Below are 19641 nucleotides of genomic sequence, written 5' to 3'. Positions count from 1 at the left end.
TATAATAAACCATGTGAAATCATATGGAGTGTAATTTACATTCCATAATAAAGTATTTCAAACTAAAGAATCTAGAGTAATTTGTTTCATTTAGATTATATAGTTAAATTCTATAAAATGGTCACTTATGTAAAACATAATGGGTGAAATTGAAAATATTCAAGAAAAATATTCTCTAGAAATTTACAAGTGAGTTTTCTGAATTTTATTTTAGGACTGTAAGTTTATTAGAAATGTATTTTTCTCAAGGTTTTGAGTTTATTATTTTTCCGTGTTTTATTGGTTATGATTACATGGCAAGCTATTTTTTTCAGTGTTTTATTTAATATATTGATATTGTTGTAATATCAAAAAGTTAATGAAGTGGTTTAAGAAACCTGCCAAAGAAAAATAAGAAACAAACAACATTCTTTGTTTTATTCAGGAGGATCAGTTTCTGAAAACATTTGTGGAAATCTAACCAATGGAAACATGGAAGTTTCAGCAGAACCTCTGAGAAACCTTGGTGCCCCAAACCTCACAGCTGGTTCTGGGGATGAAGTTTTAAAGGCATTATTTAGGTCATCATGGCAAAAACAGGAAATGTTAGTATTTACAGTGTTAATTTAGTACACATGGTGTGATCTTGCATGAAGATAAATACTAATTAATCCTTCCTTGATGGGTTCGGTATTAAGTACACAAGTATTTTTGCTAAATATTTCTTTGTGAATACATAGTCTGTTTCATTACTATTCCAAATGTGAAAAAAAAGCATCTTCTTCTCCAAATCTCATTTGTGTAATCCCTAAAATCTCCTAAATGTGTTACAAACATTTGTTTTCAGTATAACTTTACATTTTTTCTGTTATTGAAAATTGAAGGCTATTCAAATTATGGTTTATCCAAGGAATGATATTTTCATAGTGAGTAATTTATGTTTAATTTTGTAATTATTAGAGAAGTGGTGAATAAAACAAATAACAGAGAAAATGTAATTTTTCACACTAGGGGAAATTCAGGATTTTTGAAAATATTTTATGAAGTTAAGAACTTAAAACTGATATTAAAATATGGATCATTAGCTAAGATTTTATGTTATAATAAGTGGTAAAACATGAAAGGTGGTTTAATTAAATTTGGTAAATAGCTTGCTAAAAGACTGATGTGCAGTTAGACCCACCTTTCAAGAAAGAGTTAACCTGTATGATTTTAAAAGGTGTTTACAAAACAAAAGTCCCATTAATCAGCTAATATTGAATTTGTTGATTTGTACAATTTCTGAAATTGTAGTATGAACAAGCAGATGATTGTTTTTCCTTTAGTAGGTTAAAAATAAGACATTAGTATTGGATATGGTCATCTAGTTGCCTTCTGTCTAGTCAGCAGTGCAAAATTAATGCAGATAGTCATAATAGCTCTGCTTAACAAAAATGGTAAATATGAATGATAGCAATGGGGTTAAACTCAAGTGACTTGAATCATGAGCTACCTCCTGAATTACCAATGTTGAACAAATTTGAAGTAAACTAGAAAAAGAAAAAATTTGTAGGGCTAAAATTGGGCTGGGCATAGATATCTCGTACCTTTGTGCTTGAGAACAAACTAAAAAATGTAATAACAATACTTTGTATGCTTGGACAGCTAGAATAATAAACAAATAGTAACAAATGGAAACCATAATTTGACCAGTTGATAATTTTTATGGCAGCAGTTTAATGATTATATGGATCATTGGAATAATCAGACAATAATTGTAAAGATTAATTTAGGTTAATCAGTGTAATTATAATTTTAGTTGAGTAATTAGATTGTGACACAAATAAAGTACTCACTGTTCATGGGTAATTGATTAAATTATCCAACTCTACTATTGGCCATTACATTTTCAAAAGTATAATAATGATTTTTTCATCAGGAAGGTTCTTTGAAATTATCTGAGAAAATAATTCAATATTCAGTCTACATAAATGAGAAAAAGTTAGGTTATTCTTTCATTAGCATTTCTAGAAGCTTTAATACTTTGTAATGTTTAGAGCCATACTAAATTATACTACAATAATGTGAAAATCAACTTGTAAAAAGTAGCTCAATATTGTGATAGCTAACGTAGATAAAAATGTTTTATTAAAAGAATAAACTTGTTGACAGATTTATTCTACTGGTTAAAAACAACTTTATCTTTTTAACTGCCTTTTTAAATATTCTTTATCAACCATCTTGGTGCTTAATTTGCTTGGTTGTCATAATCTACCAGATTAATTGTAGGTAAGTGTTATTGGAAATACATATTTACTTCAGAAAAATGTTATGAGATTTAAGCTATTAGGACTAAACATTCACAGCTGTGTGTTATAATTTATAGCCATTTTAAAACAAGAAAGTGGAACTTGTATCTATTTCCAAATTTTTTGTTAGTTAGAAGGTGGGCTAAATCAACCAAACCCATTCAGAAATAGTGGTAAAAATAACAGATAAAATTTAAAGTTTTTATAAACAAAAACAGTAAATAAGTATCTGGAAGTTATAAAGATTTTGTATATGAAATTTTACAATTTTGTGATGCTTAAATGTATTTTAATCTTAAAATCAAAATTATTTTGTATGTTTGACAGACAGCATTTGAAAAGAAAAATTCGCAAGCAAATCATTAAGTAAAAAACCTTAAAAGTTAATAAAAAATCTTATATTTTATATACTGATAACTTACAAAATTTCATGAAGATACAAATATTGTATTAAAAGTAACAGTGTGAAAACTATGAAAAACAAAACATGGTTATGAAGCTGGTCTGAGCCTGTGGTGACAAAGGTAAACACTAAAGTAAACTGTCTTTAACTAACTCTTAAGGCCCATGGCATACAAATAGGATGCCATTTTCTCCCTTGTGGTATGGTAATTGCTGTATAATGTCCAGAAATTTCATGGTTATAGAGTGTGAGACTACTTTGAACTAGCATAACATCATATCCATATCAGTTTCCAGTATGTATTCTTCCTCACTGTTAATTACCAGTACATCATGAGACACAAGCTTTTTATAGTAAGGATAACTTTATGTTTCTCACTTACCTGAAAATTATTCATCCTGTTGTTCATATCAATCCATTTTTCTTCATCTTTGGAGTCAATTAGACATTTTTCATTAACATACTGTAGGTTTTTTTTTTCCATTTTTAAGTTCATGGTCATGAATGATTTTCCTGAAATAATGAACTTCTTTTCTCATTTGGGATAAATGAAATATTTTTAGCTGAACTGTTTTACATAGGTCCGTCTAATTCCTGTTTACTTGATGCCTTATTACCCTTGGGTTGTTACTTGGATGTGAGTGTAATTTATCTTTTTGGCTTAATTCTCTCAATTCTGGCTCAGTCAAATTGACCAATTGCATAACCTCTTTGTATTTGTTCAAAGTCTTTATATATATATATGATACTACTGACTTTTAATACAGTGTGTATATCTTCATGAAATCATATTTTTAGTGATGTAATTTAATAAACTAAAAAAATTTGTCGAAGAGTGTGTCAAGTATATTTTAACTAATCTGTTTGCAAAGTTGGTTTTTTGTTAACATAAAAAATACTTTTTTCATCTTAAAAATCTCAAATTTTATTTGTGTAATCTTTAAAGCATTCTAAATACATTTCAAATGTTTGTTTTCTGAAAAACTTTTGTTTTATTTGTTATTTACTTCACTGACTTCTATACCAAAATTACCCTTTTATCTGTCTAGAATGGCTTCAGCTTGTAATGTGAAACTATGATTGTTTATCCTGAGTAGATTTAAACTCAATAGTAGACATCTATTTGTACTTCAATGTTATCTTATTGCTCTGTGATTACCCTGTATTCAACTATCTACACTGTTTATGCCATTATAAGTTGTAAGTCACTTGGACAATGTGGAGCTCATGTTATACAATAAAATGACATTACCCATGATCTACTCCAAGTATGAGCTGTTTGCATATGTGCCTCATGAAACATTTTTATTATGTTATTATTTTATACAATATAACCTTGACAAACCTAAATAGATTTATATTTTTAAATTGATTTATTTTTATAATAATAAATAAAGAATAAAAATGAGAAAGCAAGAAATAAAGTACTTGCCAGTTTTTGCTGTTGGTTGTCAATGACACTTAACCTTACTTTTTTTTTAAACTAATGATAGTAATGCATTAAATTATTTTTATTTAATTAAATAATACGCTAAAGGATATAGACTAATAACATGCAAAAAGTAGATAATTTCTATTTGAGTGGCTCTTCATCTTATCATTCTCAGTCTGATGGTTTAGTAAAGTGGGTAATATATACTGTACATTTTACAAGGATGTCAAAATCAGTCAGTTGATTCCTCAAGCTTACAACCTCCTTTAAGTTTGAGTGGGAAAGACAATCGTATGCATAGTCAGTCATTCTGAGAAGGTGTGATGTTACCATTGAAATAAGTTAAATTTTGCCAGTTTGGTATAAGATCATAACTAATATAGTTTCGAGAAAACAGTTTACTATCTATTTAAAAGAACTTTTAGTATTTTAAGCAAATACATAAACTTTGTTTGTGATTTGACTATCCTGCCACAGTGTTACATTTAAAATTTAATTAAACAACTTAATTATCAATGTACACAAATTTGTCTTTGAAACATAGTTAATAAATGCAGTTTTAGTATTATATAATCTTTAACTTCTTAATTATATCAGAAAATATTTTTTTAAAATCCATCATTCTTCCCTAGTATGAGAATTGTCACATTTGCTTTCTTGGTCTTTCCTCTTCTATAATGTATTTACCACTTCTCTTTGAAGTACAGAATTGAATGTAAGTTACTTGTTATAATACAGATATTGCTAAGGCAAAGTATAATTTTTAGTCTTCAATCTTCATTGTTTACAGAGTCATAAACTAAAAAATCAGATCTGCTTGCCATGTCCAACTGTCACATCCTTTCTTTCACAAATTGTCAGTATCTCTGTTTGACATTTTGGACTACCTTGCTGATAACCAATAAAAAAAGATGAAGTTTGCATCTGTCAGATGCTATTATGTTGTTTTCAGTACAGAGTATTATCTACTTTGTCTTCTATTTGAAAGTTTTTCTTGTCATTTCAGATTGAGAAACTTAATTATTTTAAGGCTCTTGTGCCATAACACTGCATAACAATTTTTTGAAACATTTTTGCTGATTGTGACAGGTATGGTGGGTATGCACAAATATAGTTTTGGTTTTGCTTCATTGCATAGGAACTCTGAGAAATAGACAGTTAACTGTTTACTGGCAGTGACGTATTTAATTGCGTTTATGTTTCAAATATGATATTAAGTTCAACATAAGTAAAAGTGTTTTGCTCCTGATTTTCGTTTGTATTCAGTGTCCAGTGCATCACATTGCAATGTCAAACAGTAGTCAGCAAGCATTGACAGATTTTAGTTGCTCTGATATCGTTTTTTCCATTGTAGCAATGTTCTGGTGAAACTGAAGATTTCAATGAAACTGTACATGATGGGCAAATTTGGATGTGATTTTTGTAATCAGCAGCCAAAAATCTATAAGGAATGTCCAATAGTGTTCAAGAAACAAAAACTTTGTTGTGCAGTGTAATTAGCAATTTGCTTTGTATGTTGTTATTCTATGTTCATAGGAGCATTATTTAGCTGACTAAAAATTATTTAGTTTATTGGTACTATCAGAATAAATAACATAGACTAACTTACATTGCAACTGAGATTAAAAAAAAATTTGTATATACTATAAAAATTAGAAATGTATTAAATAAGAGAAGTTAGGTTGGGTAAAATAATGAAAAATAATAACAATTCTCCAGAAGATATGCTCACGAGAAACTTGTGCATTGTGTCATATAGTTTGGTAAGTAACTTGAGCTGTGCATTTGTTCAGCAATTTACATCTTGTATGTTAGGATTTGACTCAAAGGAAAATAAAAAAAATTGGTAAAAATGTATGTAAATTCTTAGTCTTAAGTTGTTTAGGATGAACAAATGTAGTTTTCTGTTGCATTTTGCAGTCATTCTAGAAAAAAAAAGTTTTGTTTCATATCTTTTTATGGTGGTTACAAGGTTGGTCATACTGAGTCTGGATAAAACAGAGTATAAGTTTAAATGAAAAAACATTTTGATATTTATCAAGGAGGATTTTGAGGTTACATAGATTTTCAGATGATGAAACATTATATTTTAGTCTTAACATAAAATCATTGAATTTATTCTTTCACTCAGTGTATTCACATACAAGTCACAGATAAAAATAGTTACTTAAAACATCTGATTTTTGTATGTACAAAAGAATGTAATGTTTATTAAAAAGTTGTCATTTTGTGAAGATACACATGCCCTATTAAAAGTTATGGTGTAGAAATTCTGATGGTAACTTTGAGGTTACAAGGTTGGTTTAGTTCACTGAGCCCATATGGAAAGAGTAAATAAAGGTTTTTCATTTGTTTGTTTTGCTATATCCAGTCTTTTTATTTTATTGTTATATTTTTGTACATTAAAAAATCCAAAATAATTCTCTAATAAATCTTATTGAATATCCCATTATCCTGGATATCCATCCTGCCACTCTGGGGGAAACCAGATTTACTTGAAAATATATACTATATGGAGAAATGTTTAGGTGATGTTGTTTTAGTGTGATTTGTATGGTAATGTGTTTGAGCTTCTCTGGATTAGAAGCTTTTGAAATTGAAAGTAATTTTACATAACATAACATTTCAAAAATTACTGGAAGTGTACCACTTTTATCATATTCTGAACATTTTTCTGATTTGTCATTCTTTGATAGTGAGAAAATTTAAAAATATTTGTGAATGAATGAAAGTAGAATATTACTATTTAATTGAAATATTGAGAGAACTTGTGAGCTTTGAATTATATTTAAACTGATTTAACTGGTTCTTTATGCTAATCTTTTATAATTTCTTAGTACTTTTACAGGAGATGAGGGAAACTTCAGTTTTGAAATTTACAACAAGGATGTCACAATTTATCCAAGCCCTTCACCTCGTCCTTCTGGAAGCAGCAAAGTGAGAAAATTATTTCTGTTATACAACTAAATTTATTATTTAAAATGTGTAAAAGTAATCCATGTGTGTTTCAATCTTTTTATCCAAAACTATTGGATATAAAACTACAACCAGTGATTTACAATAAACTTGGTATAGTACTTTTACAAACAAACAAAAATCCTAAAAACCTGGTTGTACTAGACACTTAAATTAGGTGTAGTTATTGAAGATTGCATTAGAATTCCAAAAATGACTCATAAAATGTAAACCAAAAGGAACTTGGATTGAGACCATAAAGTTTAAAATATGAAAGTAATTTCATGTAAAGATCAGGAAAGTAATATTCTTCATTTATTATACATATATAAAAAAAGCATAATGTAGTCTCTCAGTCCCAAAGAAATATAAATAATGTTCAGATGACATTACCTATTGTAGCTAAAACAAATATTTTTTGGTTTTTCTTTTTATCTGAGAAGTTGAATGAAATTTGTTGATTTTGTTCAAAATGAATAATTCTCATGTGAAACAGCACATGCTATAGCATAGAAGATGTTAATCAAAGTTTGACTCCAGACTTTTATTTCATAACTGCCATTGTTTAGGGATGTTATTTAAATATCCAGGTGCTAGAATTTTAGGAATCCAGTTTCTCGAGTATTAGATAAATTGATGCTCTGTTAAAAGTAATCACACTGATGACCAACAAATTCAGATGAGACTAATTACTGTTTTTTTATACTATAGAGCACATTAACTGTTAATTTCTCACCTTATAATTAATAATATTTGACATGAAATATTAGTATTAGGTTTACAGTTTGTTTTTTTTTAACTACATTATTTTTGTCTTTTAGGCCTGATATTAATGTCTTATGACAAGTATAATTAACTAGCAAAGACTTTCAAAATATCTGCAGTAAAATTAGTACCATTACTGCTATAGTACTTATTTAAATACAGGATTTCTAGAATAATACCAAACAATTTTCATCACAGAGACCAAGATCTATAAGTTTACTTGTCTTAGGTTTCACAAGTCTTTATTAGTGTGGCTTATATTAGATAAAGAGATAAATTAACTTTGTAACTTGTGTTTTTTTGCTTAAGTTTAGTTAGGGATAAACTTTACCATACTTAATCTCTTCTCCACACAGGCTTTGCCAATTTGATTGACCGTGTGACCACTTTGCACTCGTTTTAAGTCGTCATAATCCTAGTAACTTTTAATATTATGTGTGTTTTCATAAATTTTGGTAGACTTTCAGTAAACATACAAGTAATTTACATAAACGAAGTCAGATGTTTTAGTGAAGTTTTTTAATAAACAAAAAGTTGTTTGTAAATATAATCTTTCTTTTGTTTTACTAGTCTCGGTGCAAAGTAATTTTCATGTTAAGATTAAAAAATTCTTTTCCCTACCTGAAAAAAAATCAAATTTATTTGCTTAACCTCTAAAACATCCTAAGTACATTTCAAATGTTTTTCAGTAATACCTTATATGCTGTTTTCCCTACCCTAACTCTGTATGGTATTGATCAATTTGACTGACCTCATAACCATCATAAAAATTAAGAACAAGTCAAAATTACCCTTTTTTTTTGTTCTAGAATGACTGCAGATTGTAACAGACAACCAGTAATGTTTATTCCAAGTAACTTAATTCTCGTAACTGTATGCATCTATTTACATTTGTTCAATTTTTTATTTTATTGACCTATGAACTATATTTGACTAGAAAAACATCTACAACCAAGTTGAAAGTTATATGGTACGCATGCAGCTCTCATTACCATATAAATTAGTATAATGTACAAACAGCTTACTAATATACTCCATAGAGATTTTTTTTTGTTATTTTGCATAATAAGTTTCTATTATTTTACATTTTAGTTACATTTATAATAATGGATAAATAAAACAAATTAAAAATAAAAACTTTATAATTAAATATCAAACATTTTTTCAGTAATGTATCATATTTTAGTTATCATTTTCTTTACTGTAATATTATACTTGATTTTCCAGGCTGTCGGTAAGTAATTAAAGTACAACAAAAATAAAAGATGCACACGCAAAGTAAAATGTATGTTAGTACTGATTAAGAAATTTCAAAGGACTTAAGGCCAGGTTTTACACTTCTTACCTATTTGCACTTATTTTTGAAGTTATTGTATTGCCAGTAGCTGGCTTAGAAAGTAGAAAGAAAAATGAATACAACTGTTCTTTTTGATATAGACAACAAAGTAAATCTTCTGGGAGTTTCTTCTAATATTTATACCCTTTTCCTATGTTTATTCTTCTGTTAGTGGTTGAAGTAGAAAGTTGCAGAATATAAAGCAATGAATTGCCATTCCTTATTTAGTTTCACACCATCAAACTTGTGCAGTGCAATTCCCAGAACTTTCCCTGCTTTGAAAACACAGTGGGGTAGGATTTATCAAGTTTTTGACAGCAAAATGATTTTAATGATAATTGCCAAGTATTATTAAATGTTTATATTATGATTTTGTAGAAAGTCCAGGCCAATTCAGGAAGTCAATAAGCTGTTGTTTCCTGTAGAGACTCTTTGAATTCCAGCTCCAAGAATTTGACATAGAATTTATCAGCTTATTTATATTACAGTGGTTTGAAAACAAATTATTTAAAGTACTTTATTTAAAAATGAGAGAAAATATTTGCGATATTATTCTGTACAAAGTTATATTTGATCTAATAAACTTAAGTATTTGGGTGTCAATTAACCTCCATAGTTGGGATTTTGTGTTAAGATATATAAAATTGTGTAAGTACTTATGAACATCCTCTTTCCTATATTACCATGCTTACACAGTAAGTAATTACTGCATAGTTCCCAGTAATGTAAATATGGCTTGTTTTGGTTGAGCTAGTATTTTTGGCTTAGACTTCTTGTTTATCACTTTAGAAACAAATTATTCAGTGATTTATTTTTGTTTGAATGTACAATAATATGTTCTAAAACTTCTCTGTAATAAAACAGGGTAGAAATCTCTTATGCTTAGCACTAGTGTACCAGCATTTTGTAAAATATAATGAAATTTTGGTTACCATACATAACATATATATGTATATTATTATTTTCAAATAAACACTTAAATGTCAGCTATTTATCTTAAAACATAGAACTGTAAATAATAAAAAATAAAGATTGTAAAACGATGATCTTCACTACTTATAGTGCTTCAAAGTCCTTTTATGTACTTGTGAGTTGTATTTGCTAAGCCTTGTTGTAAGCCTTATCCAAATTCACATGTGAAGATGGAAAAATAAAAATTTTTGTGAAATTTATTTATGCATTTCTGTATACCAAAAAATTATAAATTACTATACTGATACCCCAAAAATCCACTGCAGTTTCTAAGGTCTCCTAACTAAACTTAATTTGGGTCTAAAAAATCATATTTCTGTTTAATAAGTAGCATTTGGTCATAATACTTCAAACTTTCCAGTGGTATAACAGCTTTTCTCTTATAAACAGGCTGGGCATGGCTAGGTGGTTAGGGCACTCAACTTGTAATCTGAGATTCTCAGGTTCAAATCTCTGTTTCACCAAACATGCTCACCCTTTAAATCTTGTGGGCATTATAATGTGATGGTCAATCCCACTACTTCCACTACTATTAACCCTATGGAGATGACTAGAGGTCGGAGGGCACATCATCACATTTGTAGATTTGCATGAAATAAAAAAAACAACAACAAAATATTCTCATAAACAACTTAGGAAGAGTGATAGAATTACTTAGAAGAAATGTACAGCTTTAGATTGGTTAGTAAGTTACTAGCACACAAAAGTAGACATAGGTAAATAGATCTTGTATAATGAAGTGGAAGGAAGAGATATTATGATGGATTCATTAAATATTGAAATACTTCTACAAATTGAAAAGGTAGAAGATTCTTATTTTATATTCTGGATTGTTAGTATTGGAAATTTGAGTTTCTAATTAAAAAGAAACTATATACATTGTATTATGAGCTTTATTATCTGACCAAACCTACAAGGTGATATACCACATGAAACACAAAAAAATCTATATTGACTGATGTATAATACTAAAATTTGAATTATAATGTGTAGTTGATGCCAAACTTGTTTACATACATAAATAAAGCAAGTTAAATATAGTTTTGAATGTAAATCTACAAATGTGATGATGTGCCCTCTGACCTCTAGTCATCTCCATAGGGTTAATAAAACTATCAATAAATAAAGTGATAATGTTATTCTATGACCTAACATTCAGCCATTTTAAAAACTGATAAGCTATTAATATTTTGTTGTACAGTGAAATATATTTAAATATCTCCAGTGAAATATATTTACATCTAAGGAAACATTAAACTGGTTTTGAAAATCATTTGAGCTTTGGCAGGGTTGCCAAGAGTTGCCACAGGCCTTGAGAAAGGATTGTTATATGTTAATTTTTTTGAGGAATTGGTGCTTAATTCTATCACCATGAAATTGACAAATACAGTAACACAGATACATTGCTGCATAAAAGGGAAACACAAAAGTTACTAATTCAAGAATTTTAAAAGTAAATTGGTAAGATTAATAAAGTGAAAAAAATGCTCATACAGTAATTTTATTTGTATTTAATTTGGTGAATATATGAAAACAGTTCTTAATTGCGCTTAAACATGTCAGGTATTTAATAGCATAGTAGATAGAACTGGTTGAATACATTAATGTGTTTATTATCAGTGGGCCAGTTAGTTGTGTATTGTATGATTTTTGTTGTGAGAAGCATACTTTTCTTGCCTTTTATCTGGCAAAGTGATTGGTGACTCTGCTGTAATCTGAAGTACAAGCTTATTGGTTTTCAGTTGCAATGGTTCCCAGATCTTTCATTTGATCTTAGGTAGTGGTGAGCATAGATAGTTTTTTTTATCAGTTTTAGCTTGCTAGAATATCTCTCTCTTTCAACTGTGACTGAAATTGCATAAAAATATAAAGAGGTACAGAGAGATTTGAGAAAAATAATGCAGCTTTAAGTTGTGCAGTTTGTTTAGTACGATCCAAAGGATTTAATACAGTATCACCAAAGTTAGCTTTGTGGATGGCCTTCAGATATTTCATTTCTTCCACTAAGTCTTGTGACACATCAGATTTACACTTGCCACCAAACTCCGTAATTTGTGGATATATAAATTATTCTCTGATACAAGTAGATATTGTCACAAAAAAGAAAAAGTAATTAACATTCATGGTTGCTTTATACTTTATAGTGAGCCCAGTAATAACTGAATCTATGATTGCATAAAATGCATTTTCATCTGAATTTTGTCTGTGCTACAGGTTCCTATTCTCAACAGTTAGGCAAGGGGTTGTCATTATTTTCATCATGAAAATACTTGAGAACAGTTTTCTGTTTTGCAGACAGTTGTGGTAGAATATTCATATTATTTGCAACTAATTAATTTTCTTTAAGAATTGAGCTCCGGTGCTCATGTTGTGTGTTTTAAATCAGTCAACAGACTTTCGTTGTTGCTTAATTCAGTATCAGTGGGAGCTTTATGGGCCTGCTATTTTTGATGGAGTTAATTAACAATCTGTAACCAGATTCTGACAATCATGTTGCATGAAAATGACTGCTCTTATTTAGTTATACATTTTATTTGAGATGTAAGATTTAGTTAAATTTTCTAATAGTGCATTCAGAATCCTAGGAGGATGAACTACAGAGGCCTGTCACTGTTCACTCTGATTTTCCATTGTTTTAATAAAACATTTATGAAGAGAATAATCTGTACTCTTGAAAATATGCTTCATCACTGTTAAACTGTGACTAACTAGATTGTAAGGCTCATGAACTATTACAAAGAATGCAATTTTCTGCTGCTTGTGCTCCACAAATATTGAGACTGTGACAAGACATTGTGAGAATTTAACTGGGAGAACTTTATTTTAGTAATAGAACTTTAGCAGCACTGTACTTTTTGGCATACATCTTAGCTTTCCAATCACTAAAATTTCTGAAAGTTAATTTTTGATAATTACACATGTAACTGACAAGTGTTTCTATAAGCTTGAAAAAGGTGGTGTATAAGTTGTATTAAATGACACTATCGTACTAGCATAGTGTGGTAGACTATTTTCTTGTACACTGCACCTTTGTCTTTTGACTTGTGTCAGTTGTGACAATGAATATTTTTACTATCAGCAAGAAATGATAATCTTTATATTATTTATATTTGTTACTTATTTCTGTTATTTACTCATTTACTTCAGTATTTATTTAATCTCCTATTGTCTTGTATCCTTGCCTGCTTGATTGGCTTGAGATTTAAAGTGTATATTGTTCTTTAGATTAAAGATTTGATGTATGTGTATTCATTGTCAAGCTACAAGTTTCCCAATTTAAACTTTGGCAACATCAATCATTTTCTTGAGTATTCAACAACAGCTGTATATTTCTTTGAATCAAAATTATTTTTGTAACAAAAGAAAAAACTTCTATCTTGGAGAAAATTTCATTACCCCTGTGATAATTGTACTTTATGATGCAAAAACTGATTCAAATTCATCAGTTTTTGCTACAATAAACTAGATCTCAATGTTAAACTGTTTTCATTTTCATATTGCAAAGTACTTGTGGTGGTAAAGAGTAACAGTGATGAGGAAGACTGGGAAAAAGAATTTGGAACACTATATTGACTGCCATATTTTATCCCCTCTGGATATATTTTCATTCAGCAAGGCACAAAAGAACAGCATTTAACAAGTGAAAGAATTGATAATTATACCTTTTCTTAAGTAGAGAGAATACACCATGTAGGTATCTTTTGATAAATATTTCTAAGTTTCTGTGTGGCTGTAGTTAGTGGCATTTTTGTAAACCAGAAATATAGAGGTTCTAAAACTCTGCTGATTCTTTATTTTGCAAACAAATTGTAAAACATATTTATTATTATACAAGTTTTATTATTTGGTTCTGTGTCATGGATTTCTGGATTGAAATAACACTTATTTTGTGGGATGCTATACAGATGCATACAGGATAGCGTGAGTTGAGCAGTTGCCTTCATTGAATGTATATAAGGGGAATGATCACTGACATAGCTATTTTAGGATTGTGTGATATAATGAACTGGAATTTTTGCTTAAGTTGTAGTGTAGTGTCTTGATTATTGTTCTTGCTCCTGCTTCAAATTAAATGTTTTGTATTTTAAACCTGTTACAGCAGTCAACTCCATTTATACCATAAATAAAGAAGTTGACACAATTGGTAAAGCCCTGGCTAACTACTGTTTTATGAATAAAAGTTTTTGTTTTGTGTGTACACTTTTATTTTACTTGTTTTTTCTTTGAAGTGTGTTTTAAAATTATACTGTGTATTACCTATGTAGAACTTGCTATATTGCAGATATATGTAAGTTTGAAAAGGACATCATTGTACCTAAATACTGCAAGCATAACTGCTAAGACACTCTTCCAGAAGTCCAAATTACTTCTCTGTCTTTGCATTATAATCTGTTAAAATCTTCTTTGATGGCTCAGATAATTTAAAACTTAAGAATAAAAATAACATTTTGTCCATGAAAAATTATTTTAAGTGGGTCATAAAATGGCTGAGTTTTTTATTCAAGTTTTTTAAGTGCAAACATTTAGCTTATAGCTTTGTCATCTTTTGACCAATTTGAGATCTAATAACAGTTTTGGACTTAGAAAAATAATTTTGACTGATGTATTTGGCTACACCCAAGGTCTCATAGGTTAATTAACTCTAATCCTGCCTAAAAGAATTTCATTTTGAGTGTATGCTGATAGAGATCCAGATGAGTAATAAAATTGAATTGGATATATGCTTGCCCCACACTTTGTATTGCTGGTATAGCAAAATGCATTTAATAAAAAGGATAATAAGGCTTCATAGATTAATTTACTCTAATTGTGCCTAAAATAATTTCAAATGCTGTGGCTATAGTTGCTTTTCTATTGTTGTCATCCATGCAAGCACATATTTATTTGGAATGACTGAAAACCTTTGAAAAAAATTTGGGCACTGTTACAAAAAACTTTTGAACCCAGAGAAAGGAAGTTAAGACAATACCATTGGTTAGAGAAGGATGGTAAGTGTTAAATATCCATTGATAACAAGTTATGTAGTGTTCAGTGTCTGAGCCTGTCCTTATCTTTTATAAGATGGTAAAAGTTCTTAAGATTAAAATCTAAGTAAGTGCAACAGACTGTGAAGCAAGTTAAGATATTATTGACTGATGTAGATTTTACCTTTAAAAAATTACCCAGTTTTTATATTATCTTGGCCATATCATCTGATTGTTATAAAGCAGTGAATCTCAACATAGGGAATGCATCTCCAAGAAAGCTGTTAAAAATGACAGGGAAGACTCCATTAGTCTTGGTTAAGTGATTTCAGTCAATACAATTTTTAGCTTGAATCACTGCCTGGAGTAGACTTCCTCATCAGTAATTCATGGAACAAGTATATTAACATCTACACTATGGTTTATACACTTTAGGTGTGTATGTACATGTGACTATTTATTTTATGTAATGGAGTGCAGATAATATATGTTCATATTAAAGCCAAAGTGATTGAGAGTCATTGAAATAAGATATTTGTTCCAGTTATTTACATATTGTGTTGCCTGAATATTAATCAGATTTCTCTGGACTAGAAAGACTAGGTTAGGTTTTATATACATGTATTTTCACAACAAATGAAAAATATTATCTCTATATAATTTTGTGTATAAAAGAAACATTAACATTTGTACAAATTATTTTTATTCTTGAGGTATCTTCAGGTGAAAGGATAAACCATGTGTGCTCTTCAAATGTATGCTATGTACAATGGTTTGAAACTGCATGCAATTTCCAATAAAATGACTCCAAAGAAAAGTGCCTAGCACAAATATTTTTTAAATAAAAGTTACTGTTTGACAAGATTATTCTTATGCATTTTAATTTCTTAACAGATTTTATATCCTAAAAGTTTTTTTTGTGATTGTCTGAACAATATACCATATACTGTTTGGTGTAAATAGAGGTTTCAAGGCATTATCTTATTTGCATAAAAATGAAGTTAGAAAGAGTGAAAAAATATTTTTACTGTTTTTGTCTTGGCTAATGTTATAAATTCTGTTTATAATTTAATTTTGTACAGTGAATACATACACCCTTGAAACAAGAAGGAAAATTATGATTTTTTCAATTTTTTGCATTTTATTTCTGAGAATCTAAAAATTACTCATAAATTAATACATGATATGACCGCCTTTATATTTCAGAAGATCATTAATCCACTTTGGCATTGAGACCACGAGTTGACTGCAATCTTTACTAATTTTTGGATTGCGGTACTACAACTCAATTATGGCCTCAATTAGCTTATCTTTGTAGTACAGTCTTTTCCCCGAAGTCCTTCTTTACAAATCACCCAAAGATTTTCAGTAGGATTTAAGTCCAGAGAGTTTCCAGGCCAGTCCAGCACCTTTATTCATGTTGTAGTCATAAAATTCTTCACAAGTTTTGATGTGTGGCATGGAGCCAGATCTTGCTGAAAAATGTCAGATGCATCTGGAAATCTCTTTTTCAATTCTGGATGTACTGTGGTCCTCACATCGTAACTTCTATGATATGTAAGCCTCCGATGCCATAGTAGCTGAAAAAGCCCCAAAACATCTTATTCAAGGGATGTTTTACGATCTGATTGATTTCAGATTCTTGAAGTTTCTCACTTGGAGATCTGCGAACATGCAGATTTCTTTGACTTTGTATGAAGAAATGAGTCTCGTCACTGAATAACACCTTCCTCCATTGTTCTTGCATCCAGTTCTTGTATTTCAGACCCCATTGATACCGTTTTTTCTTCACTGAGTTGGTAAGAAATTGTTCTTTGACTGGTTTCCTTGCTCTTCTAATGCAATTTCAAATGACGTAATATTCCTCAAAATTTTGTCATATATCCCAAAAATAGATTGACCATAGTGCAAAATGCAGTTAATGATGCCATCTGTGTGAAAAAATGACTATTAAAGGAAATCAGTCGGTCCAGTGAGCCTACACCAGCCACCATGCTGAAAATATTGTAAAATGACCATTTGTTTCAATTAATTTGCGCAAGAGTGTACATCTGTATTAATAAACTACTCAATAATTAAATATTTTCACTGTGAATTATCCACACATTACTATATTCATGCAATGCTGCATTACATGGTGTAATAAGGATGTAAATTATTCTTCTCATTTATACATTGCAATATATAATCATAAGTTAAAAGTACCCATTCACATGTTCAAGATTTCTTTTTCATGCATTTATGTTATTTGTTTTTCATTGGTAAAAAAAACATTGCTGAATTTTACACTCGGTTATTTCTATCCCTACAGATCAAGATACAGAACATTGTTGATTATGGTTGGGAATATCGTTATTATTGGGGGAAACTGGTTGCATGCCATAATTCTTCAAAGTTCTTAGCATATGTCATCAAAGGTAAGAATCATAAATATGATTTTTAATTTTCAAGTGATACAATTTCCAAATTTTAACTATTAAGATGTAACACATTTTCATGAGCTGATAAAAATGTATTTCAGTTAAATTTTAAATTAACCTGAAGTAATGGAACCTCAGCATAATTATTATAAAGGTGTATTAAACTTATAATGATGTATCAATGGAATAAATGTGAACTGTTGTGTGTTTAATTCTTTTGTTATGGGTATGTCAAGGTGCACATGTCATGACCTCTTACAGTTTAAGTATTTGGTTAGCAGTGTGTATGAATAAACTTTTTAACATTAAAATGTAATAAATGAATCAAATTTAAATATTATATAGATTTTAATTTCTTGCTTTTATAAGAAAGTGTTTTAAACAAACCTTCAATCTCCCATTGTAGTTGTCCCTCTTAAGTGGCATTATCTCTAGAACCTTGTATATTAATTAAAATTATTAAAGAAGGTAAATTTTTGTATTTCATTTTCAATGTTTATATTATATTGCTAACTATGTATTATTAACAAACAGTGCAACTGAATTTTCCAAATTGACAAATGGAAATATGTACACATCTTTGAATTCTTTGTAGAAATCCATCAGAATGGTCATTTTCCTTATATGCATAATTTCTTGTCTTTATCTTTTCACTTGTAGTTTATTTTAAATTTTCCTTTCAAATTCTCTGTCTTTGCCATTTGTGCCAATTTGTTTGCTGATAACTATGGGACTTTATGAAGTTATTTCAGTAGACTCCCTGCAAAGATTTTTTGTTGCGAGTAGTTTTAAATCATTGTAATCAGTGCTAAGAGGCTAAGTGGTCTTCAGTCATTTTAGTCTGTCTCAACTGTGGTTGTTAGCAGTCTCCAGGCATGCTGATTTGTGTTAAATATAGTTTGGTGTAGCATTTATGTGTACTGATCTGTTTTCACTATGGTGGTAGTGAGTAGTGTCCAGGTATGTTAGTTTGTGGTAACCATTATTAAGAGGTTTCAAAAACAGATTTGTGAGGTCTATCTTGACCTTAATGGGCTGAGTCTTGTGATTGCTGTTGTCTTCATTTTTGTTTTAACTGTCGAGATTTTGTTTTAACTGCTAGAATTCTCATGGCCTTGGAGATCCTTGAAAAGTTTTAAAATGTTTGATTGTCACTTCAGTGCCTGGAAATGTTATGGATAACTTTTGGAAAGATTTTGAAATTTATATAACATGCTGACCCCAAAATGTTAATGCACTTGAGAGATAAGACAACAGTTTTAAAATACCAGTTATTAATCAAAGTGTTTAGTCTTGTGTACATTATCATCTAATATGCTACACAATCACCATGTTTTAATCAATCTATTGATAATTTGATTTAATCAAGTAGTAGTTTTTATTTTAAAGATATTGTTAAACATTGCAAGTTTGGTTATAAAATAATAGTATTTGTATTAAGAGAATAGTTTTGTATAATACGTTACATTTTATATGGTTTCTAGGCAAGTGTGCATAGGCTAGAGCTTAACTCACTCATACAGATGAGACATTAATATAACTTATGTTATAGTTTAACATGTTAGATGTAATTACTAGTCCTAATATGTTAGATAGATCTAGATTTAGCCTAGATCTGGACTTACATTATAGTACAGTAATCAAGTAACTGTTTTTGTTTTAAAGATATTGTTAAACATTACAAGTTTGGTTATGCTATATCTAGAGTTGTATTATAATACTGTAAAAATTATTAAATTATTATCACTTTAGGCATTTAATTAAGTAAGTTCAGGTAGATATAGATCTAACATTTAGTGTTAACATTGTAATCAGCTAATATGATATGAGAAACAGATCAAGTTATACATGTAAGAGTTAGATTTAGTAGACTTAGGTATAGATCTAGCTTTAAATCTAGGTTTCCAAACAGGAAATATATTAAATTTTTATATCTCGATCTCTCACAGGTGCATATCAGCATTTGTTAAATCTAGACCTTGGTGTAATTTGTGTTATGTCATGTAATACTTCTATATGCTTTTCCCACTTATGAAAAGAAAGCAATAAATCTGCACTGAATGTTTGTTGAAGTAACATAATATGCTGTAAATTATAACAACAATAAATTTTTCCTTTATTCTTTTA

The 19641-nt window shown here is 29.2% G+C and overlaps 1 protein-coding gene across 1 annotated transcript in view; it reads left to right on the top strand.

Annotated features, from left to right (window-relative positions):
* The window catches only part of Ge-1 (Enhancer of mRNA-decapping protein 4 homolog Ge-1), a 157723-nt gene that overhangs the window by 14778 nt on the left and 123304 nt on the right, over window positions 1-19641 (top strand). The window contains exons 2-4 of the mRNA XM_076474774.1: window positions 425-584; window positions 6940-7039; window positions 17406-17511. Coding sequence (XP_076330889.1) covers window positions 425-584; window positions 6940-7039; window positions 17406-17511 — 366 coding nt within the window. The remainder of the gene's footprint in view (window positions 1-424; window positions 585-6939; window positions 7040-17405; window positions 17512-19641) is intronic.

This window comes from Tachypleus tridentatus, chromosome 13, assembly GCF_004210375.1.
Source record: "Tachypleus tridentatus isolate NWPU-2018 chromosome 13, ASM421037v1, whole genome shotgun sequence".
Taxonomy (NCBI): domain Eukaryota; kingdom Metazoa; phylum Arthropoda; class Merostomata; order Xiphosura; family Limulidae; genus Tachypleus; species Tachypleus tridentatus.
Note: the sequence above shows the minus strand (reverse complement) of the source record. Positions and strands in the feature narration are given on the sequence as shown.